The 21,848-nt window shown below is 38.2% G+C and overlaps 1 protein-coding gene across 1 annotated transcript; it reads left to right on the top strand.

Annotated features, from left to right (window-relative positions):
• Positions 1–6,376: 6,376 nt before the first annotated feature.
• Positions 6,377–18,165, top strand: ZC3H15 (zinc finger CCCH-type containing 15). Its single transcript, XM_037397864.1, has 10 exons — positions 6,377–6,581; positions 8,881–8,982; positions 10,956–11,067; positions 12,775–12,927; positions 14,016–14,107; positions 15,163–15,345; positions 16,026–16,172; positions 16,331–16,435; positions 16,677–16,803; positions 17,354–18,165. The coding sequence occupies exons 1-10, from the start codon at positions 6,504–6,506 to the stop codon at positions 17,545–17,547; spliced, it is 1,293 nt and encodes a 430-aa protein (XP_037253761.1). The 5' UTR covers positions 6,377–6,503; the 3' UTR covers positions 17,548–18,165.
• Positions 18,166–21,848: the final 3,683 nt, after the last annotated feature.

Below are 21,848 nucleotides of genomic sequence, written 5' to 3'. Positions count from 1 at the left end.
TGGATGGCTCATTCTAATAATAATAGTCCAACGCTTTGGCATAAGGTACAAAGAAATAAGTTGTTCTTTTAAGTCCTGACTCCAATTTCTAAGAATTTTGCTGTGGGGAAAATGAAAAAGACCACATTTTTGTCAGGTAATAGGATTTAAGAACAGGCTTGCAGTGAGAGAGACGAGTTGATCCCAACTACCTCTCAGGACTAATTCTGTCTTTGCCCTCACCCTCTTGTATAAATTAATCTCTCATCAGCGGTATGATTCTGCACAAAAGGCATTTTTCTAACAGAATAAAAAATGTAAGCACTGATTAAAATTATTTGTCTTGGAAAACCACCTGACTGGTATCTTTGTTTTAGGTTGTTTGGTTTTAAATGCCTTATTGTGCGGTACAGTAACCATAAGCCAGTCGCCCTCAGAGCAACCAGCACAAGGGCCTTTCCCGAGGAGAATTTTTTCTTTCCCATCCCATCCCCCCCCCCCCCACACACACCACACACACATATTTACAGCATTTCTTTCCGGGCTCAACAATGTGTCATCCTCATCAGGATTTCATATATCCAGCAATCCTGTTGCAGTAGCTCAGCCCCAGAGAAAATAAAATTCACAAAATTTCCCTCTTCCAAGCCACACAGGAAATCAAATGCAAGTGAACAAGGACAAAGGCACAGCAAAATGGCGTGCTTACGGGTTTGCAGCCGTGCCTCCTCAAGCTCTGCGCTCCCTCATGGAGAGGGCTGTCAGCAGCTCATGCTGAGCGCAACCCCTTCCTATACACAACATTTTTTAAATTCAGCCAAGTCCAATACCCCAGAGGTGCAGCAGGATGGGTTTTGCTACCTCCATTCCACCAACCCTATTAGTGTATGGCTTGTCCATTCATCATACCATCCTCTCATTTTGAGTTATTAAGAAATTATTGGCAGGTATCTGCTTTCTCTCTTTTTCTCACAAGCAAGGTAAAAAATAGTACCCAAGACTGGGGAACCCATTTCAGGAGAAGTCTCTAGCCTTGCTGGGAGAAGCAGAAAACATTTTAACGCTAAAAAGGTAGAAAGGAGAGACTTTGGAGGTTTTAATTCTTTAGTTACAGGGTATGAGTAACTCACCCCCTGCCAGACTGCCATTTGCCGGAGGGGTGCCTACGGGGCCGTGTTCCTGCCAAAACGCCTCCTCAGGCACCCTTCCCACCGCCAGCCACCTGTCCGTTCTGGGTAATGCCACACACAAACACACACTCAAAAGCTGCACCCCAAATATACCCAGGCGAGCTGTCTCCTCACCAGTGACATCACGAGCTGATGCCACTGTGGATCCATTATTAAGTCACAAATAGAAACCTGTTGCATGGAGTAGGCACATGCAACAAAGTCAAGAGAATCCAAAGGCTGACAAAGGAAACACCTTGCTAAGAAAAACATTGCGGCCCCACGTACTGCCTGCAGAATTCACAGTAACTAGTACAAAGATAAAGGCAGCAGGGGGAAGATTGTGACCACGGACTCAATTCAGGTTTAAAGAACTCATACACACACCACGTCTCTGGGACATACCTAGTAAATTAAAAATACCCTGTAAAGCAGAGCAAGAGATACATAGACCAGTAGAAAACCACTGTGTATAAGTAATTATCAAGAGTGTCTTTTAAATAGAGTTTGGAAAACGCCTATGTTTAACTACACTGTACAAACATTATTCTTGGTCTTCTGAGTTTTGAGCTAACTTTGTGGGATGCCATCTTACTCCCTACTTTACACAAACCTGTAATGAAATAAATACCTTAACCTGCATGTATTGGCTTGTGTACTAGCTGAAAACCCCACTTTTGGGACAATAATTTTACCACAGTAACATGGGTATGCAATCTTATTTGCTTAGGACTGCCATACATCCCGCATTCCAGGCTCCTACACCATCCTCTCCTCTAACCAGTCAATCGCAGCCTCCCCTCAGACTTCACCCTGACCAAAAAGAGATATGTAAATTAATGCAAAGAATTAATGCAAACAAACTCAACACAGAGAAACTCAAAACCACAGTCACTTTTCACTAAATTTCTAGCAAGGATTACAAATAATTGCTAGTCTCTGAAAAGCACTACACATATATACCCTGCCTTTCCCTCAGGATATAAGATGATAATTAATGTTATTCAGGTGACTCTTGCTATTAGCCAGGACATCTCCAGCTGACTTAACCAAATAAGCTAGGTTTTATCTTATAAAACCCTCCCCTAGAGACTGGTGTGGTTTGGGGAAAGATGTGTTGAGGTTGTTTGAATAGGTCTTTGTCTTGACTATGTTAGAGAAGGTTTCTTAAAAAGAAAAATGGGAAAGTTTGTGTTGTTTTTATTAGGTTCTTTCTGACAGCTTTGAGTCTATAACTCAGTTTCATGAAAGTTTGTTGGAGGGACAGAAGTTTGAAATGTTGTTTTGGTATGAATGTTATGAAAACAGATAGCTGGGAAGACAAAGAGGTGCAAATGGGTGTCCTTGCTGGGGTAGTGTGGGTTATTGAAATCCAGAAGCAATGCTCAGGTGAGTAGGAGTTACTACTTTACTGCTGGTTTCTGACAGAGAGGGATTGATTTGAAAATTGTTTCTTGTTCTGATTCAGGTGCAAACTGCAGTTCTTTAGCTGTGCTCTTATAAGGTCATACTCATTTAACTTTCACAATTTATTTCTGTGGAAAGAATAGTACAATGGATTAAACTTGGCTTATTTTTTTAATTGTGGAAGATATGTGCATAACCTAGTGAAACAGACTAGTTGATAAAGTACAGTAGGCTTCTTGACCTACCCATAAATACCTTAAAGGGGTTTTTTTTGTTAATTGAATTATTTATAAAGCAATTATTTTAATAAGAACTGGAGCAATGATATTAATTTCTAGGGTATGAGTAGAAAGTGGAAGAAGTGGAAAAAACCAAAAAGCTTGAGTTATGTTAAGTCTGATACTTCTATTGTTATTAGGATTTTTTAAATGAAATATTGTATATAGTAATGACTTGTATTTGCTCATAATTCAAGCCTCAGCTAGTCCTAAAACTTAGGTTGGATGTAAACTAGAACCAAGTTGCATAGATTTGTAGAAACCAGAAATACTGTTCTTTAGGCTTAGACTGATAAATCTTTTGATTATATGTTTTATAGAGAAGTACGATCTCAATATTGACTGATTAGCTTGCTCAACACTGAAAATTCTAGATATGATTGGTTCCTACAATATATTTTTGACCAATTTATACGTGTTTTTTCTTCCCCAGTATCTAATACATAACCATTTACTTCTAAATGTCTAAAAAATACTATTAAATCTCAATCTACCAGATATCATTGACAAGAAATTCTTTCTGCTCTTCAAGTTTATCTGAAGAACTTGTCAGCCATGTAGGGATCTGCAGCCAAGGCACTCTTACCAAACTTTATGGCAGCTCTGTATGTGTTGATGTAGAACTGGGCCTTACTGAGTGTTAAACTTTGGGGTTTTGTTTGGTTCTGAGTCTCAGAACTGACTTAATTATTTCTTAGCTGAAGAAGCGATTAAAATACATCACATGAACTTGCAACAATGAAGGACATGAACTACTTGAATGGTTGAATGTAGTCAGACCATAGAGCAGGCTTTTATAATCCATATCAAATACCGTATTTATTATAGTCTTCATTTCCACTAATTCTTTCAGATCACAATGGGAGGAGGCAACAAAATGGGAATAATTTTTCATTTAAGTTGGAAGATACAACGAAACTTGCCACAAGTGCTATACATTTATTTCACAGGAGAGGAAAATATTATGGCCTAACTTTTTGTATAATGGAATCACAATTACATTAGTAGGAGCCTGACTGACTTAAAGTAGCAAGTTATCCCAATAGCTCAAGCAAAATATGCTCATTTCTAGACTGAATTCCTCATGTGTTATGTTCCAACTGTTGTCTGTTGCAATGTATTTTCTGATGGATCAAGAAATCATTATTACAAATCTTAACATGCATACTGTATTACATTGGGTAATCAATTAGCCTCTTAGACCTTCCATTGCCTCATGCTGCTTTGTGATTCTGATCTTAAAAACAAAATCTGCAATTTTTCACCTGTACTATGCAGACTATGTAGAACCAAAACTTTCCATCCTTCTTGAACATACAAGCAGTGACATGGGTAACAAATTGTGGTACAGTTATTTAGCTGAGCACTCTGAAAATTAAGGTATTTTATTGAACTAGTTGGGTCTTTTGTGTTGTGGATCTGTGGGTACTTAAAGTCTTGTAAGAACAGCTTGCTGTTTGCTTACAGAATGGCCTGTTTCCTTACCTCTGGTCCACAAGATAATTTCAAAAATATGCCTTGTTATTAAAATATTTTTGGATACAGGTTGGACCAGAAACTCTAAACTTGGTGAGGAACAGAAGAGTTTATTTACTGTACAAAGTATAAAATGCCATCTTAGCAAGACTTAAGCACCTTACTTAAAGTGACAAAGGAAATTTGTGCTACAGTGGCTGAAACAGACCTTAAAATCTATCAGCAACTACTATTTCGATATTGGAACATTTTTCAGAAATCAAAAGTTGGCAAATCTGCCAACTTCTTTCCACTTCTTTTCAAAACATTTTTTCTAGTTGTTCTAGATGAAACAGATACCACTTGCAAACACCAAACAGTACCTATGTTTTGCATTTCTTCCTGTTGCACAAACTCCTCCATATGTGAGAAGGAAGGAGCCATGAAAGCTCACTTCATGAAAACAAAGTAAAAATTAAATTTGTGGAACGGTCAGAGAACATGCATGCAAGCCATTGAATGAGAAAGCAGCAGTGCATGTCAAGGCTAAGAAACTCCATGGGATTTATGATCCTACTTAGGCATGTGGAGTCAATTTGGGATTGTTTCACCCTTTCCACAGAAAGATTTGTACCATTCTTGGTGGAACCTAAATCCAGCCTTGGCTCTTTGAAAGCAAAAGAGGATAAATGGAAAGCTTATCTTACCTCAGGTAGACTACCGTTATTACACGCACTCAAATCTGATCCACTTCTTATGTCTTAACTTACACCATACCTTCTGCACACAGAAAGCCTGATTATTTACAAAGGATGGTTTATTAGCGGAGCTCCCCTGGGCAATAGGTAGCTAATGTTCAAACATCCAAGCTCTTTGCAGTACCAAATTTTCTCCTGCTAATCCCTAGCAAGTGTGTCAGTGCACCCAACACAGAATCAGAATTCAGCGCTGTAGCTGGTTTTTTTGGAGGCAGTTCTTAGAGGAAGATGTATTTGTCAAGTGGCACTTAGAGAAGAAACAAGATGGCCATGCAAGTGGCTGACTTTGGATGTATTTATTGACTGTTGAAGTAGTGTAGGAGAGTCTGGTTTTCTCCCTGATATTTGATTGTCTCCTTGAGTTTGTAGGTTTTCTAGGATGCCATGTCGTAACTGATCTGGAGGAAATCACTGCTGTTAATAGGCAGCAAAATGTCCTGTGCCCTCATACAGCAGTTGCTTTCCTTTGGCAAAGACATCGCAGCAAAAAATACAGCTATGTACATGCACGAATGTGCTGTCACCTTACTCATCACCACTCTGTCAGTGAAGTAAGGGCCAATAGTGATTCAGCTCTCAGGCACTCTCCCCTGACAGACACCGCTAAGGTGGGCATTGGTGGTTGTCCTGCACTCAGCTGTGCACAAATCTGCTGGCAGGCTGTTCACTACCTACCCCTTTTCCAGCAGCGCTTCTCCTCTGGCCTTCGGAGGGCTGTGCAGTGCCACTGATCAGGGTGTCTGACCCTTCTCCTCAGCTTTCCCTTCCACCTCTGCAGGTAACACACCTGTACACCCCACCCTCATTCCGCATCCGTTTAGGCAGTAATTGGACTTCTTGTTGCTTTCTAGATAGCTGCCTTGGAGCTGGCAGAGATACGAGTAGGCTGCCTGGGGCTGTTCAGGGGGCTGAGGCTCTCCATGGCACAAGCCCCACACTACGCCCGCGGGCCGGCCGCCGCCTCTGGAGGTGGCGGGGGTAACCGCATCTCCCTCGGGCGGCCACTCGTGACGGGAACCGGCCACAGTTCCCACTGGGCAGCCGCTCCCACACGACCAGGAGGCGGCTTTCCCGCTGCTGGACCGGGATTCGGCCGGGGAGGGCCCTCGGGGGTCGCCACCCCCCCCCCCTCTCGCTCAGCTGTTTCCCCGGCCGGCGAGGCTCCACCCGCGGTCCCCCGGCAGTAGCGTGGGCGCCCCGGCCGCCAGTGAGCGTGGCCTCGCCCCCCCGTGACGTCATCCGGAGCGGCCGGCCGTCGCGCTGCCTGCTGGGAGGTAACTGGGCCTGCGCGCGGCGAGCCCCGCGCTGCCTTCCCAGCGTGCTCCGCGGCCGGCGGCGTCGCGAGCGGGATCTGTAGCGCCTCCTCGGCGGCGGCGGCGCTGTCCCGCCCCGCCCCGTCCTCCCCGCGGCCCTGCGAGCCCCCGAGCGAGCGCCGAGGCCGCTCCGCCCTCCGCGCCATGCCCCCCAAAAAGCAGCAGCAGCCGGCGGGGGGCAGCAAGAAGGCGGACCAGAAGAAGAAGGAGAAGATTATCGAGGTGAGGCGAGCAGGGCCGCGCCGGGCCCGGGGGGCCGCGGCCGACACCGGGCAGGCTGTTCAGCCGCCGCGCCTCTCCCTGCCCCTGCCGGGGCCTGCCGCTTCCTGCCGTTGCCCTTCGGAGGCGGGTAGCTCGCTCCCTGCGGGCCCCCGGCCTCCCCGAAGGCCCGCTGTCAGGACCCGCGGCGGCCAGGCCCGCAGGCCGCCTCTGCAGCGGCAACGGCCAAGGGTGGCTGTAAAGCCGCAAGGCTGCCGTGCGCGGCGGGGTGTGCGCACCGACACCCGGCTGGGGCCCCGCCAGCCCGGAAGCGCCGTTCCGGGGGACGCGGGTTCCCCCGGTGGCCCCAGCGCTGCCCAGACCTGTCAAAAGTACTCGCTGACCGTCGCCTTTTAGGTTGTGTTGGCGGCCGTTGCCCGTCCTGGACTGGGGGTAGGGTTTTCAGCCGGGACTTTTCAGGCCAGAGCTGTGTTTGGACTGAAGGTGATCTGACAAGGGTGCTCCTCCTTTTTTTTTCTTTCTTGTCCTTGCCCTTCTCCATCTCCTTGTTCTGTGTGTTTCTGTATTTTCCGAGCCCAGCTCTCTGAGGTATAAGTTTGCATTTCTCACTCTGCTCAAAACACGTGTGTGCTTTGTTTTGGTTTTTTTTTTTTTATACAATCTGACTTGGGCGGCCAAGGAAGTATTTTCTGTAATAACAGTTTAGTTAACGTTTCATAGAAGTTGAATGCCAAGTAATTTGAAGATCAGTGATTAGCATCTGTTATTCTATTTAAACCTCTGATGCTCAATTCCGTGGTGAAGCCAGATTTTTAAAAAACAGCTGTAGTGTGTGATAATTATTATGATAGTCATGCAGATCTTCCACTATATAAAAAAAAGCTATGTTGAGAGTACAAGAAGAGAGCAATTACAGAAAATTTAATGTTTGCCTGCATCTTGGCATGAAGGATTGCTGTTGGTTGCTTACCTGTTTAGGCAGAATTATTTGTGTAATGCAAGTGTTCTTTTAAATCTAGCACTGCAGAATATTGTTTCTGTGGTTTTTGGAAACGTTAGGAAAGTGGTTGTTCTTGCTCTTTGGCTTCAGTGTGTCTGATGTTCTTGCTGAATCCAGCTAAATAGGGAAAATCTGATTTTTATTACAAAAAAATGCAGCTGAAAGGAGAAAAGCTTGCATTGATTATTAACAGTAATTTATTACATAACTCACATACACAATGATTATATATTTTGTGGTGTGTTTGGCACAGAAATAACATGTGTGCATGAGCTATTTTTGTTCCCAGCTAGTTATTTTGACAAATTATAGACTTGTGAAATTAGAATAAAGTAACAGAGGGCTTGCTGCTCTTGATAGGGGATACAAAATAAACAGTTCTGAATTTCCAGAGTCATCCTGTTTTCATTTACAATGTAAGTCTTACATAATCTATTGTTTGATTGTTAGGTTTTCCAAAAGTATGTTTGAACTGAGGTATTATCACTGGATGAACAACTGTTACTTTTTCTTGGAAGCAAAAAAATATTGGTATCAAATGAAAGGTGTGGATAGGTTTTTAGAATAGGTATTATAGTTACAGAAAATAATTTCTGCTTCAGATGCTTGTGTGAAAATAACCTGTCTTTTTCTTTATAAAATTTTCAGTAGGTTTGGTATTGAAAACTATGTTAACATTAAAACTGGAGATGTAGAAGAATTGGCTTAGGCAGCAAACAGAAACTCCTTGCAGTGGATTTTAGGAAGTAAAAACACTTGTCTGGACTTGACATAGGAGAAGGACTTATTTTCATGTTAGTACAGTTGGAAAATGAAAAGCTTAAAATACTTGAAAATAAAAAATAATGTGTTACATGTGGCTATATTAATCTATATAACAAATCTATAACATTTATATATGAATACTTGAAGATAAAAGTAATAAGTCATTTCATGCAGATAGGAGAAAAAAAGCCCAATATTTATAGCTATTCAGTCTTCATCTTTTCTTCAGATGTTACTTGGGTGGTCACCAAAAACATCTTGTCCTGTTGTTTTGAAAGGCCTGAAAACACCCTGTGTATACTCTTACTCTAATACTTGGATACAGATAGGTCTGATGATAAAAGCAGTAGCTCACACAAAAGCAACATTTAGTAGACTCTTTTTAAAAGCAAATTTTAAAGGGGATGTGAGGGGTTTAAATATCATCCATACTGTTTCTTCATTGCTTGTGTTGCTAGCAAGTTTTTGGGGGGGTTTTGTTGGGTTTTTGTAACAGCTTAAACTTGTTTTAATTAATGTGGCTGTATCTTGATTTAGGACAAAACATTTGGCCTAAAGAATAAAAAAGGTGCAAAACAACAGAAGTTTATCAAGGCTGTGACTCACCAGGTTAAATTTGGTCAGCAAAATCCACGTCAGGTAAGCATTCGGTCTGTAATGTTTTCCCACAGTGTAGTCAAGCCATCTTTCACTATACATATAGATTGCCATATAATACTGAAGTAGAAAAAAGTTGATGTTACTTGCCTAATGTGTTGTGACTAGCACAGATTTAACTAATAGCCTTCTCACAAAGCTTGTCTAAAGGCATACCTGAAATTAAATTATTGAAACTGGCTATCAGCAAAGTACAGTGGTACAGTCTGTTGTTTTTTCTCTTTAATTCCCACCTAATCTAAGAACTGGTGAACAGTTAAGAATAGTTGTTACTAAAACTGGAGTTGGAGGTAGATTAAAAAAGTATAAGCCTGTATGTGCTTGTTATTCTACTTATGGAAGTATTTATTACACGCCGACTTGTCAGACTTGTTTCCACTTCAAATTGTATTTGGTGACCTGGTCAAAGAAACTGGAGTTTTGAGCCACTGTTTACTATTCTGCTGCTTTTTTGTATGATGAGAAGAAATGTGATGTAGTTGAGATACAATGTTTAGATTATACTTAATCAGAAAGCATGGATTTCATGAAAATATGATGGAAGTAAGCCGGGTCTCTTATTCCTAGACTGCTAGGGAAGCTAGTTGTTAAGTATTCACACAGCTTCCTCTTCTATGAATAAGCCCATAGAATAATTATGTTTGCGTCAGCTAAATTTGTGATGTCATATTTCATGTTATATTCCTAACACAACGTAAGGATGAGCTACCAAATGTCAAGTACAACTTTAAAAGTGAAGTTGATATTTGGGTCATTAGTACTAATAATTTCTTGTAGCAGAAGGGAATACTTGATGTTACCTCAGAAACATTGGTGTTACTCAAACAGTGCTGCTGAAATTTCTGTATGAAGTCCCTGAATCTGTAGCATGTATAGCAATACCAGTATGTAAATTGCCAAACTAAAATAATTTTTCTCAAATGCTGGTAGCTATTGATGTCAGAAGCTAATTTTTAGACCTGATTATACCTTTCTTGTCTTGTAAAATAGTTTTCACTTAGGGTTGTCCCTGAGAAAGAAAGAACACTTTTTCTTGTGTCCTGAAATACAAATGGAAATGATGTCAAGGTTTTTTTGGTGGTTTGGATTTCTGGTTCTTTTTTTCTGTTGTGTTTTTGGGTTTTTTTAAAAACAAAACAACAGAAAAAACCAACCAAAACCCTAAAGCTTTGTCTTTATGCTTTTAGAACCCTAGGGTGAAACTAAAGCATTCTTAAAGTACTACTTTTCATAGTTGACATATTTGGGTCTGCGTGTTATATAAGAGTTGTGAACTTTCGGTAGGAAAACTGACCAAACTAACCAATTCCCTTCTAAAACAGTTTAGTGTATTTTTGCCAAATTCTCCAGTACCTATTTATAGTACCTATAAATTTATAGTACCTATAAAATAAATGTTCTTGTCTTACAAACCACAAGTTATCAGTGCAACACTGATATGTTGAATTGATATAAATTCAGACAAATAGTGTTCCAAAAGCACTTCCCAACTTCTATGGACAGGCTTCCTGGAATTGCTACCAGTATACAAGAGGAGCAAAGCAGCATGTGGGGGACTAAAGACCTTGTGCAGACCTTGAGGCATTGAATAGTTGCACTACTGATGTATCACAAAAGAGCAACTAACTTTTCCTCTCATAGTCTCAATATCTTTCACTTGATTTCCTAGCCTGCAAACGTGGAATAGAGGTAACTGTCATCTGATGGTACCTACCAGCATCTTGCATCTCTGGACAAATTTGAAATCCCTTCGGTTTGGGAGGTCGGTACCACTAGATGGCACTGGCCGTTCATGCAAGGGCAGGAATTCTGAGAAATTCAGAAATCACAGGTTCTTTCCCTCCTCTCCTTAGAAACTAATTTAGAATGATTTGCTATTTTATGTGCAGTTCATGTGAAGTGAGTAATGTCATTCTAATTTTATATTAATAACTTCAAATTTGGGGTCATTATAGGCTGCTCAAACAGAAAGTGAGAAGAAATTAAAAAAAGAAGATAAGAAAAAAGAATTACAGGAATTAAATGAACTCTTCAAGCCTGTGGTTGCTGCGCAGAAGATTAGCAAAGGTATGAGTAACTTGACTCTTCATTTATCTTCTCTTATTCACATATACACTTCAGGTAAAATAACCCTTTACAAATGCCAGATCATTTTGTAATAAACTAGATATGTCTGTTTCCTTCTTTATGTAGTGTACCAAGTACTTTGTCAGTAACAATTTGACACTTTTTTAGGAAGTCATCTGGCATTACTAGGTCATTAGAATATCAAAAACTACGTTGATATTGACGGGGCAGCTATAGATACTTTGCTGTATTCATGTTCATTAATTAGATGCTTCTGGGTGAGCAGCCTGATTTTTTTTGTGTGTGTGTATATGTTGGTATTTAAAGCAGCCTGTCTCCCCAGGGAAACATCAACATCCAGGTATGACAAGGAGTATAATGTAACTATTGTCTTCACAGAAAACTTTAATACAAGTCAGAACAGTAAAATTTTTCCAATTACTTCTGTTCCACATCACCTTGGTTTTGTAAGTGCAGTCTAACTTGAATCCAGTTATTGAACAAACTAGTTTTGTGATGAAATGTAAGTTTTAAGAGTTTTTGGTAATTCTAGGAAATTCTACAACTGGCTGCTATGTGTGTGTGTGGGGGAAGATAATACTCTTAGGGAATGGATTAAATGCTATCAACACTTTGTTTTATTAATCTTCAAACTAATGAAATTACACACAATTTTTTGACTAAACAAATACGATTTCCATGTATGTCTTCCTGGTATTTGCTCGTTGTGGCACTTAGCAGCCATGAAGGCCAGTTTTCTGGTGATGGTAACACAGTGGTCAGCCTTCTCCAAATAAAGTAGCTCTTGACTTGAAGTTATTTCAGAAGACTAACGTTGTCCTAAGTAAAGCTTTGGCTTTCTACTGAGATTGCCAACAAGGAGAGCTACATTACCTGAAGTTCTCTCAGGGATCCATTCACTGTTTAAAAACTAGATTTTTAGTGAAGATTTTAAGCAAGTGTTGCTGTACCTACTTTAGTCGCTGGTGACTTGCACCCAGTGCGAAATCAGCAAGATGAAAACTTGAGGTTAAAATCTTACATGAGTACTTAATGAATATTCCAAGTAAAGTATTTCTGATTGAGTTGTGCCTCATAAATATGTTTCTACTTGCTTTCATTTCTTCTCTCACCTTCTGATGGTCAAATAATTGATATTTACTTAAACTGTAGTTAGGTTGATCGAATAGTTAATACCATAACAGTTGCTTGTTTGGGGGCTATGAGCAGCCATCTTATTTCTGTTTTTAAAGTGGTCTGAATAAGTGCGCGTTAGATTATTATGATTCATTTTAGTGTGGTGTTGATCTGTTAAGGAAAGGCTGACGTCCAGAAGATGCTTCTCTTTGTATTAGAGGCAAAAATAGTTTATTTTATAGGGAAGAAGTTGCACAGAATTTTATCTCATATGTGTTATATGAATGAATGATTCACTCAAGCTTGCTGCTATCTGTATTTTTTTAAGTAGTAAAATGCCAGCTTTGATACTTTATGGAAGATGTTATACAAAGTAGATATGACATGTTCAGGACATGAAGTATTTACTTGGGATGAACTTCACATGAAATAACTTCCACTTTCTAAAAACGTGGTTTCATTTTCTACAGATCCTAAAGAATGTATGATCGTAGATAAAGTTCTCAGAACTTTTAATATACAGCTTTTGCTAAAAAGTAGTATAAAAATATAAAAACTTTCTTCACTCAGGTGCTGATCCCAAATCTGTAGTTTGTGCTTTCTTCAAGCAAGGACAGTGCACTAAAGGAGACAAGTGCAAGTTTTCTCATGATTTGTCTTTGGAAAGGAAATGTGAAAAACGAAGCGTCTACATTGATGCACGAGATGAAGACCTTGAAAAAGGTATAATACTTCTAGAAAATGACTACTAAACTATTCTGATTCTGAAACTGAATTTTTAAGATTAAGAGGCTTCTTTTGTTGTGGTTATGAACCTGGCCAATGACCAAGGCAATCCATACCACTATGTTCAAAATTATGAACAACAGTGTCATTCGCTTAAGAAGTGTGCTCACACTTTAGACCTTATTTAGAAAAAGAAGTATGACTTAGTGGTGTTGGATGGTGGTTTTTAAATTCTGCTGTGTAAACATATTATGTTCTACAAGTAGGAAGTTGTACAGTATTTGGTCTGGCTTATGGTTGCTAGTTTCTTCTAAGTTCTATAAAACAGAAGTGCAAAAGGAGGAAGTGTAATGAGCAACTGTAGTTGCCTTCAAGAACTATTATTAGTGCTTGCCCAAATATGCACAGTTCTAGAATTCAAGACAGTTTGGAATTTTTTCTGTGACTTCTTTTCTGTTCCCCAAATCATTTTTTTACTAAGTACTCTGGATTTTGCTTTTACTTAGCAGGTGTTAGAGATTTTATAGTCAGAATTATTTCTTTCGTTTTTCCACAATACATCGCATCTCAGTCTTTATTTGAATTCTAGCCTCTGTCATAGTAAATGTATGTGATAGGATCCCATAGGTTAACTACTACTGTTACCATTGGTGGTCTTGCTTCTTTTGATGGAACCTTCTTTTAAATTTAACACTAAGTTTGGTATTCTTTCTTTTGATACTCAAAATGTATTATCTGTATTTCTGGACATTATCCTCCAGTCTTCTCTTTTATTCAGTCTTCATCCTTTTCTTCTTTTCCTTGTCTATGTTTGGTAGTGTACAGATGGAATGATACATTTTTAGTCTTGAACTGAAACACACTTTATGCGTGTCAAAATATAAATTTCTAAGGCTTTTGAGAAATTGTCTTGTGAGCAGCATAAGACAGTTTGAAAACTGTAGAATAAAATCTTGATTTTATTTTCAGTTCTGTAAACTAAAATATAAGAATTGCATATTAAAACTGTTATTAGGGAGAAAAGGATCTTGTTAGCATTGTTTAGTATTTGAGTTTTTTTTAAACCATCTGTGGTCTTTTTCTAGATACAATGGATAACTGGGATGAGAAGAAGCTGGAAGAAGTGGTGAACAAGAAGCATGGTGAGGCGGAAAAGAAAAAACCCAAAACTCAAATAGTATGTGGCTTGTTTTCTTTTTTTGTGGTTTTTTTCTTTCTTTTCTCTAGTTCAATTAAAAAAAAAAAAGTAACTGCAGACTGGTATTAGACATGTTTGTTGTTAACGAAAGATTTTGAATGTAATATTGTAACAATATTCTGAGTATCCAGTTGAGCTGATAGTATTTCTAATAATGTATTTTTAAAACAAAAAAAAACCAACCCCAAAGCTCTTTCAGTCATCAGAAGATACTTTCTCATGTAAATTACAAATGGGTAGTAGATGAAGTGCTTTCAAAATAGAAATGCTAAAGGAATCAGTCATGTATCTAATGCTTGCTTAGAAGATTCAAGTATTGTGATTAGTTAGGTCTGTTGTCTAGCTCTAGTGACTGCTATATATATTGGGTTATTTATGTACTGGGTGACATATAAACATGTAAACTTAATTTTTTTCCTGTAAGCTGAAATTTACCAATTGAGAATCGCTTGTAATTCCTGATCTCTAATTTCAAGAATATTCTTTAGTTTGTGCACTAAATGGCATAATATCTTAATCCCTTTTTCAGAACTATTTTACCTTGTTTTCTGTACCAGATAATTACATATTCTACTGATAGTGCCAAAATATGAAAGTTAAACTTTGCTATGGCTAAGTGTGAACTATGAATTGGCTGTTAAAAGTTCTAGAACAGCATCTTTACCTCAGGGTCATGAGCTGGAAGGTGTAACATCTGAGGCAGATGGAATTTATTTTGATTAAAACTACACTGACATTGGTGAGCAGGAAGACAGACTGTCAGCATGCTTTTACATGTCCTGCTGGGTTTACGGTAGTACACAGTTGCTAGTCTTCTGAGTCATCCTGTCATCTTAAATTGGGATTATATTAAGGGGAAAAACTGTTGACTACATGAGTTTTATATAAAAAGTTGCACTTCTTTTGTCTACCTTTTTAGTAATATGTTTATTTGAACTGGCTTTGAATTACTGTACTTAAGACATGTAGTAGTGTAGTGTGAATTGCTGGGACTGAAAAGTAAATGCAGTGTTAACGACCATTGTTTTATACAGGTCTGCAAATACTTCCTTGATGCTATTGAAAACAACAAATATGGATGGTTTTGGGTCTGTCCAGGCGGAGGAGACAACTGCATGTATCGCCATGCTCTCCCTCCAGGTTTTGTATTAAAAAAAGACAAAAAGAAGGAGGAAAAGCAAGATGAAATTTCTTTAGAAGATCTAATAGAAAAAGAGGTAAAGTTGTCAGACAGGTACCATTTGGTGGTATTGGTTTTCATTACTCTGAAGAGACAGTTGTAACTAACTTTCTAATTAATAATTAAGAAGTATAAAATGTTTTCCTAGCTGTATGAGCTAGGGTAAAGAATGTATAGTATTTGATTCATGTTTTTGTTTAGAAACTATTACCTAGTGAATAAACTATAGCTGCATACTCAGTGCAGGTGTTGCTAATCCTTTTTTAGGAGGCATCTATTTCTTGTTGCTGTTTTTCCTTTACCTGTTACAATTGCTTCTAAGGCCCTTTGTCATCCCCAGCTCACTGCCTGCTTAGTTTTTGCATAACTCTGTAATGAGGAAACAACATCAAGAGAATGGTGCCTTCTGAAGTTGTTCTGTTGCTGCTGTGTTTATTTCTGTCACCATTACCTGGTGTGTCAATTTGAGGAGATACTGGGCTGTTATCGTTGGTTTCTTTCCTCCTCTGCTCTTCTTGTTGAGTTGTCTCACTAGCTAGAAAATAATGTGTTGAGTCAAACTATAAGCTCATGGTGCATGTTTAACAGTGATGAGAGTGAGGAAGGAACTGGAAAGGAATGTTTTCATTTATTTCTGGAAAAGAATAATTAAATCTCTTAATTTGTTATAGCCTTAGGAAACAATTTCTAGCATTAATCAGTCTCTTTACTTGACAGCGTGCTGCCTTAGGACCAAATGTTACCAAAATTACTCTAGAGTGTTTTATTGCATGGAAGAGAAGAAAAAGACAAGAAAAAATTGATAAGGCTGAGCAAGATATGGAGCGGAGGAAAGCAGATTTTAAAGCTGGCAAAGCATTGGTGGTATGTTCTATAGTCCAATTCTTAATGTAAGAAGGAAGAGTAAATAAGTTTTTGTGATAAGTTAGCTGGCATGGAATTGCTTTGCTTTTGCGCTTTTTTTCTTTACAGCAGTATAAATTAAGTGATAAATTAAGATTATTATTTTTTTCTTTGAATAGATCAGTGGGCGTGAAGTATTTGAGTTCCGACCAGAGTTGGTTGATGCAGATGATGAAGAAGCAGATGACACCCATTATGTTCAAGGAACGGGAGAAGATGATGAGGTACAGAACAGTATTAACTGGAAGAATATATCAAGTTATATTCAAGTTTGAAAATTTTAATTTGAGAGTTCTTACAGTGCAGTTAATAAGCTCAGTTTTCAAATTTCAGACCACTGCAGAGTGTATTTTGTCAAAATTTTTGTGTCAAAAGGAGGTTTAAAATAATTTACTAGAAATGATGCAGAAATGAGAATTTCTGTAGGAAGGTAATTCATGCAGAGCATCTTGGTTTGTTTTGCAGATGGAAGACCCTGTGTGTATAAACGATGTAGATTTGAGCCTCTATGTCCCAAAGGCTGTTGATGAAACTGGCATTACTGTGGCTAGTCCTGAGCGATTCAGCACATACAGTTCAATAGAAAAAGATGGTAAGTCCATGACTTAGGCATCACCAATACAGGATTGAATTGTTAAGAGCTTTCCAAGAGGTAGATAGACGTGAATTACTGTCAAGTGTAAATGAAAGGTAGTGGTCATGGCCACTTGAAGTTTGTTTGTTTGTTTGTTTGAAGCATTTTCTTTTTTTTCTTTGTAATTTCTAGCTAGCTTCTAATTTCTTAGAGCAGTCTTGATATTGGTGCACTTCTGAAATGCACACCCTTTTCTTTAAGACCTGGAGTCTTCTAAGTGCAGACAACAAGTAAAAACGGCTCATTAAGTTAAACCCAGTTATGAAAATAGGAGTTTGAGGAGCTGGGAGTTTGAGTTACATTTGGTTTTAAACTGTTGTAATAATTAATGATCCAAACCTGCATATTAATCCATTACATGCAATTTAACCAATGTAAGTCTATGTAAATTTCAAATAGGGTACCTTCTTTATAGTTTTAAAACTTTAAAGCCTGTACAGTAGGATTGTGTATTGGTGATTAAGAAGCTTGTGACACTGAAATGTGTAAGAATTATTTTTATTTTCAGATAATAAATTAAGTGAAGCTTCTGGTGGTGATATAAACAGCAGTGAGAAGAATGATTTAGAAGAAGATAACGATGGAGATGGGGAGTTGGAAAATGGAGTTATTGATGCAGTTCCAGTTGATGAAAATCTTTTTACTGGAGAGGACTTGGATGAACTAGAAGAAGAACTAAACACCCTTGATTTAGAAGAATGAATTAAAAAGCTCAAGTGAGGAGTTGAATCTCTATGTGACAAAATGAAAACTGACTACACTTTTTTTTTTTTCTCCTTTTTGAATAAAATTCTTAAGCAGGATGTTTATGGTTACCCAGCTGAATCTGATGGGCATGTCATATATCAGGAATATTTTCCTTCAGTCTCATCTACTCCAGTCTTGACTATGCTCACAGTAAAATATTCAGAGTAGTTCAGAATTACCTGACAGCTGAATTTGCAGAAAATGAGATTATAACTTTCAACTAAAAGTAGAAAGTGTAACTGCTTTGCCAGTATGCAAGTATAAGTGGGCAATTTGATACCAGGTACAGTATAAAACCCAAAGTATACGTTCTTCACCAGATCTACGTTTTTATTAGTGATTGTATTTGATTAGAAACTGCCTGAAGTGTTTTTAGGCGGTATACTCTAATGGGGCTGATGCAGATTATGCTTCTTTAAGTGGTAATTAGCTTTATTTGATCAGCTGGATACTGAAGATTGTGAACTGATACATCATACAGTACAATATGATGCCCTCTGTTTAAAATATTTTAAACTTTCCCACAGCCTTTTGCCAACAAAACTGTAAATAAAAACTATCAACTTTAAAATACCTGTGTTGATTTTTCTCTGTTAAGTTAGGATATCATACCAAACTGTTTATTGCTTCTTTTTTTAATCCAGTGATAAACATTTTTCTCTCCAGTCCTGATATGGAAGGGGTGATGTTGGCTTCAGTTTAATTAGGGCTAACAAATTACAGTTTTTATTTTCTACACTTTATGCAGTGTAAAACTCAGCAGCTGAGTTTTTTCCCCTACTGTCTTATCTCCTACGCATCCGCTAACTGATTTAATACATACTATATATCACTCATTGCTATTTGAGTCTCATTCTTTCCCCACTCTGTTTTGTATATTAGCAAAGACTTCAGGCTCTGCAGAGGTCTGAAAAAAAAACCATAAAATGCCTGCTCTGTCTTTGTGGTGTTCTATAAATAACACAAAGTTATGCAGTATGAAGTTGCCTCAAAGTGGAGCAGTGTTATACCCTGCAGGCAGCACTTGTCAGGCTTATGTGAAGTCAGTGTGTCCTTTTAAAATTCATTGAATTCCTGCCATCAAAAGTTTCTCAGTGGTGCTTTTTGAAGGGGGCTGTAGGTTATGCATCCTTGCCATACTGCTAATAGTATCTGCAACAGTATTGCTGTACTAATGATACCGTTTGTATCTATTTTTATAAAGCTTTTAAATTATTACTTAAACACCATTAAGATTTATGGCATTGTTAGTAAGTTTTCTCAAATGGCTTTTGGTTGGTAATATTAGCTTGAATGGTTATTTTTTACACTGCTAAATTGGCTCTTGTATCTTGAATGCTATTTCTGAAATAGCTGACTTAGACATTTTTTGCCCTTTTTGGGATCTTTGCGGATTTTTCTCCTATAGGAACAAGAAGCAATGTTTGTGAGAAAGAGGCCTACTGAAATTGACTTCTAAATGTAAGTGTTTAAAGAAAAGCTACAATATCAGATAGAAATATTTATTTATTTAGGGCCATAGGAGTAAAATCTCCATAAACGGTGTTGACAGATTATTGTACTATACTGGCCAGCAATAGGATACCTGGATATCAGGACACTTAAGAATGCAATTCATTTGAATGTATGATGCATAATTTTTCAAAGTTGTATATTTTAAATGGGAATAAAAGTAATTTAATCATTATTAAGGATGAAAGTGGCTTTCTATATTTCATGTCTTAGAGGCTGTTGTATTGTACATAGTGCTGATTTCTATCATACCGATCTGTTTAACTGATTGAAGTAAGTTAAGTCTTTGCCACATTTGTCAATGTTTAATTATTGGTGTTTCACAGTGGAGGAATGAAAGGGTAACTCATACTAATTTCAGCAAATAAAACACAGCTAGAAGGGCAGAGAGAGAGCGTGTGTGACCTCTTTTAGGTTTAAAGGGTTCAGTTACAGTGCATAACTCATTTGTGCGTGCATCATTTAAACGTTAAGACAGTGACCTTGTAGAGTATTTAAATATGTTGGGTATCTGTAAGTTGAAGAAAAACTTGTTTTCGTATATTATTATTGACAGATTGTTTCCTGACCACGTGAAGCAATAGTTTGCTATCCCTTTTTGTTTTCACCCTTTCCTCTTGACTACCTTTGGCACTTCTCCTGACTGGACTTGTTCTAGCCTCTTAACTTGGTCTGTCTAGATTTCTAACTGTGAAAGCAGGTGACGGCCTTCAAAGAAGTTTTTGTTAATGTAGCATTCAGGCATACTTTTAAGGTTTAGTACCAATACGTTGCTACTCGTTCTTCTGCTTGAAGTGTGACTATAACCTGTTAAAACTTTTTAATCTTGTTAGTTAAAGAAGCCTAAACTAGCAGCTGACAGAGTTTCAGTCAGTAAATGCTCAATTAAAAATGAACGCAAAGGCCTTACTTGGGGTAGATGAATTTATTAATGTTTTGGAAATGAGCACTGTTGATGGAATGGAGTCCGCTTGAAGGTGACTTACCACTGAGTTGTTCCTATTGATGCAAGTTTCCAAAAATTAATCTGATACAAAGTGAACGAGTCACTTATGGAAAAGTTAGATATAATATGAATCCAAAAATAGTGTATTCTGTGACCATCCGGTTTGTATCGGTCAAAAGTACAGCGTTTCACTGTTGGGAGGAGCAGGAAGGCTTGGTCCAAGACACTTAATGGGTCCAGGTCAGGCTGTGAAGGATGAGCCGGGTAAGAAACCCCTCCACAATAAACATCATTCCTTTCTTTTGCAGCCTGCACCACTGTTGGCATCATCTTGGTTTTTGTGTAACTTAAATGAGTACTAAGTGACAAATGTAATATAGCGGCGGCCTCAATGTTTCTTGAGTAAATATGCTGTTGTAGCACTCTGCCTTCACAGCACCTTTGTTACTGGACATTTGTGTGGACAAAACCAGTTTAAAAAATGCTGTAGAAAACTTAAGCCTGTCCTTCCTAGTGTTTGCTGTTGTGGGAGTAGAGTGTTTGTTGGCTTTAAATTTTGATGTATGTTAAAATCACATCATTTTTCCATCACACGTTTCCATCACATACAAAAATTGCTGAAACTGACCAGCTTTAATTTTTTATAGGAATTTTTTTTTGAGGTCTCTATGACTGAATTTTATGCTTGCCACTGTTTTGTTACTCAGAGTTCTACTTATTTTGTAACAAACATTGTTGGTAAAGGCCTGGAAAAAATTTGGACAAAAATCAAATGTAAATACTGACACTAATTATTACATCTACTAGTTGTTTGGAACAGAAATGTTGCCATTTTTTAATGGATAAGGTTCCCCAACTGGTTTTTATCAAGGAGAGGTTTTACTATTGATAAGCTTTGGAGGAAGCAGTGGTACTGTTCTTGGCAATTGAGTATTGTCATAACAGATTGTGTTTGTTTAGCAGATAGATTGTACAGAAAGAAGTTACATACATACTGATATATTTTTAGGAGTATTTTCCTTTAACAGATCTTTACACAGTTGCATGGAATTTAAAGTGTCAAAGTATGTCTCAGACATTCTGAATACTGATTTCTACTTACTTTGCAATGCTTGTGCCTCTTTAAAAACTACATGAATATAATAAGCAACACAGGCATAAATGTTTTGCAGACTTACATATCTTGCAAATAACATTTTGGAAGTTTCATAAACAGTGTTTGTTTTTCTTGTTCCATGTGCTTCTTTTTAATAACTTACTGAAACTGTAGAGTGATTGCAAACTAAAGTGATAAACTAAAAATCTTACAAGGTTAGATCTTTGTTTCCTTCACAGTGAAATTATTGCAGTCCTAAATTGAGAGGGTGACATGGCTCTCATGCAGATATCTCTCACCTATATTCACCTGAAGTATCTCAGGAGAAATAAGAATATCAATAAGGTATCAATAAGAATAGGAAGATAACTGGGAAAATGGTATCTGGGAAGCACAGAGGAACCTCAAAAAAGCACTGTAACAGAAGCCCCACTGCATCAGGACAAAAGACCATTTATCATGCTGCAGAAACCAGACACCGGGGGAAGAAAGGTAAGAAAAGGACAAGCCCATGTACTTCTCAGGAGTGCTTGTCACGTGTAGCTTCCAACAATTCTAAATTTAAGTTTCCTTTACTAGATGTAGCCCATGATGGCTTTTGCTTCCAAGTAATTGTGAGCTGTTGCTCCCTTGAATCCTTATATGTTTTTAGCATCTTTTGGAAACCCAACAGTTCCACAGTTCTGTTACATCTTGTTTTGA

The sequence above is a fragment of the Falco rusticolus genome, chromosome 8 (genome assembly GCF_015220075.1).
Source record: "Falco rusticolus isolate bFalRus1 chromosome 8, bFalRus1.pri, whole genome shotgun sequence".
Taxonomy (NCBI): domain Eukaryota; kingdom Metazoa; phylum Chordata; class Aves; order Falconiformes; family Falconidae; genus Falco; species Falco rusticolus.
Note: the sequence above shows the minus strand (reverse complement) of the source record. Positions and strands in the feature narration are given on the sequence as shown.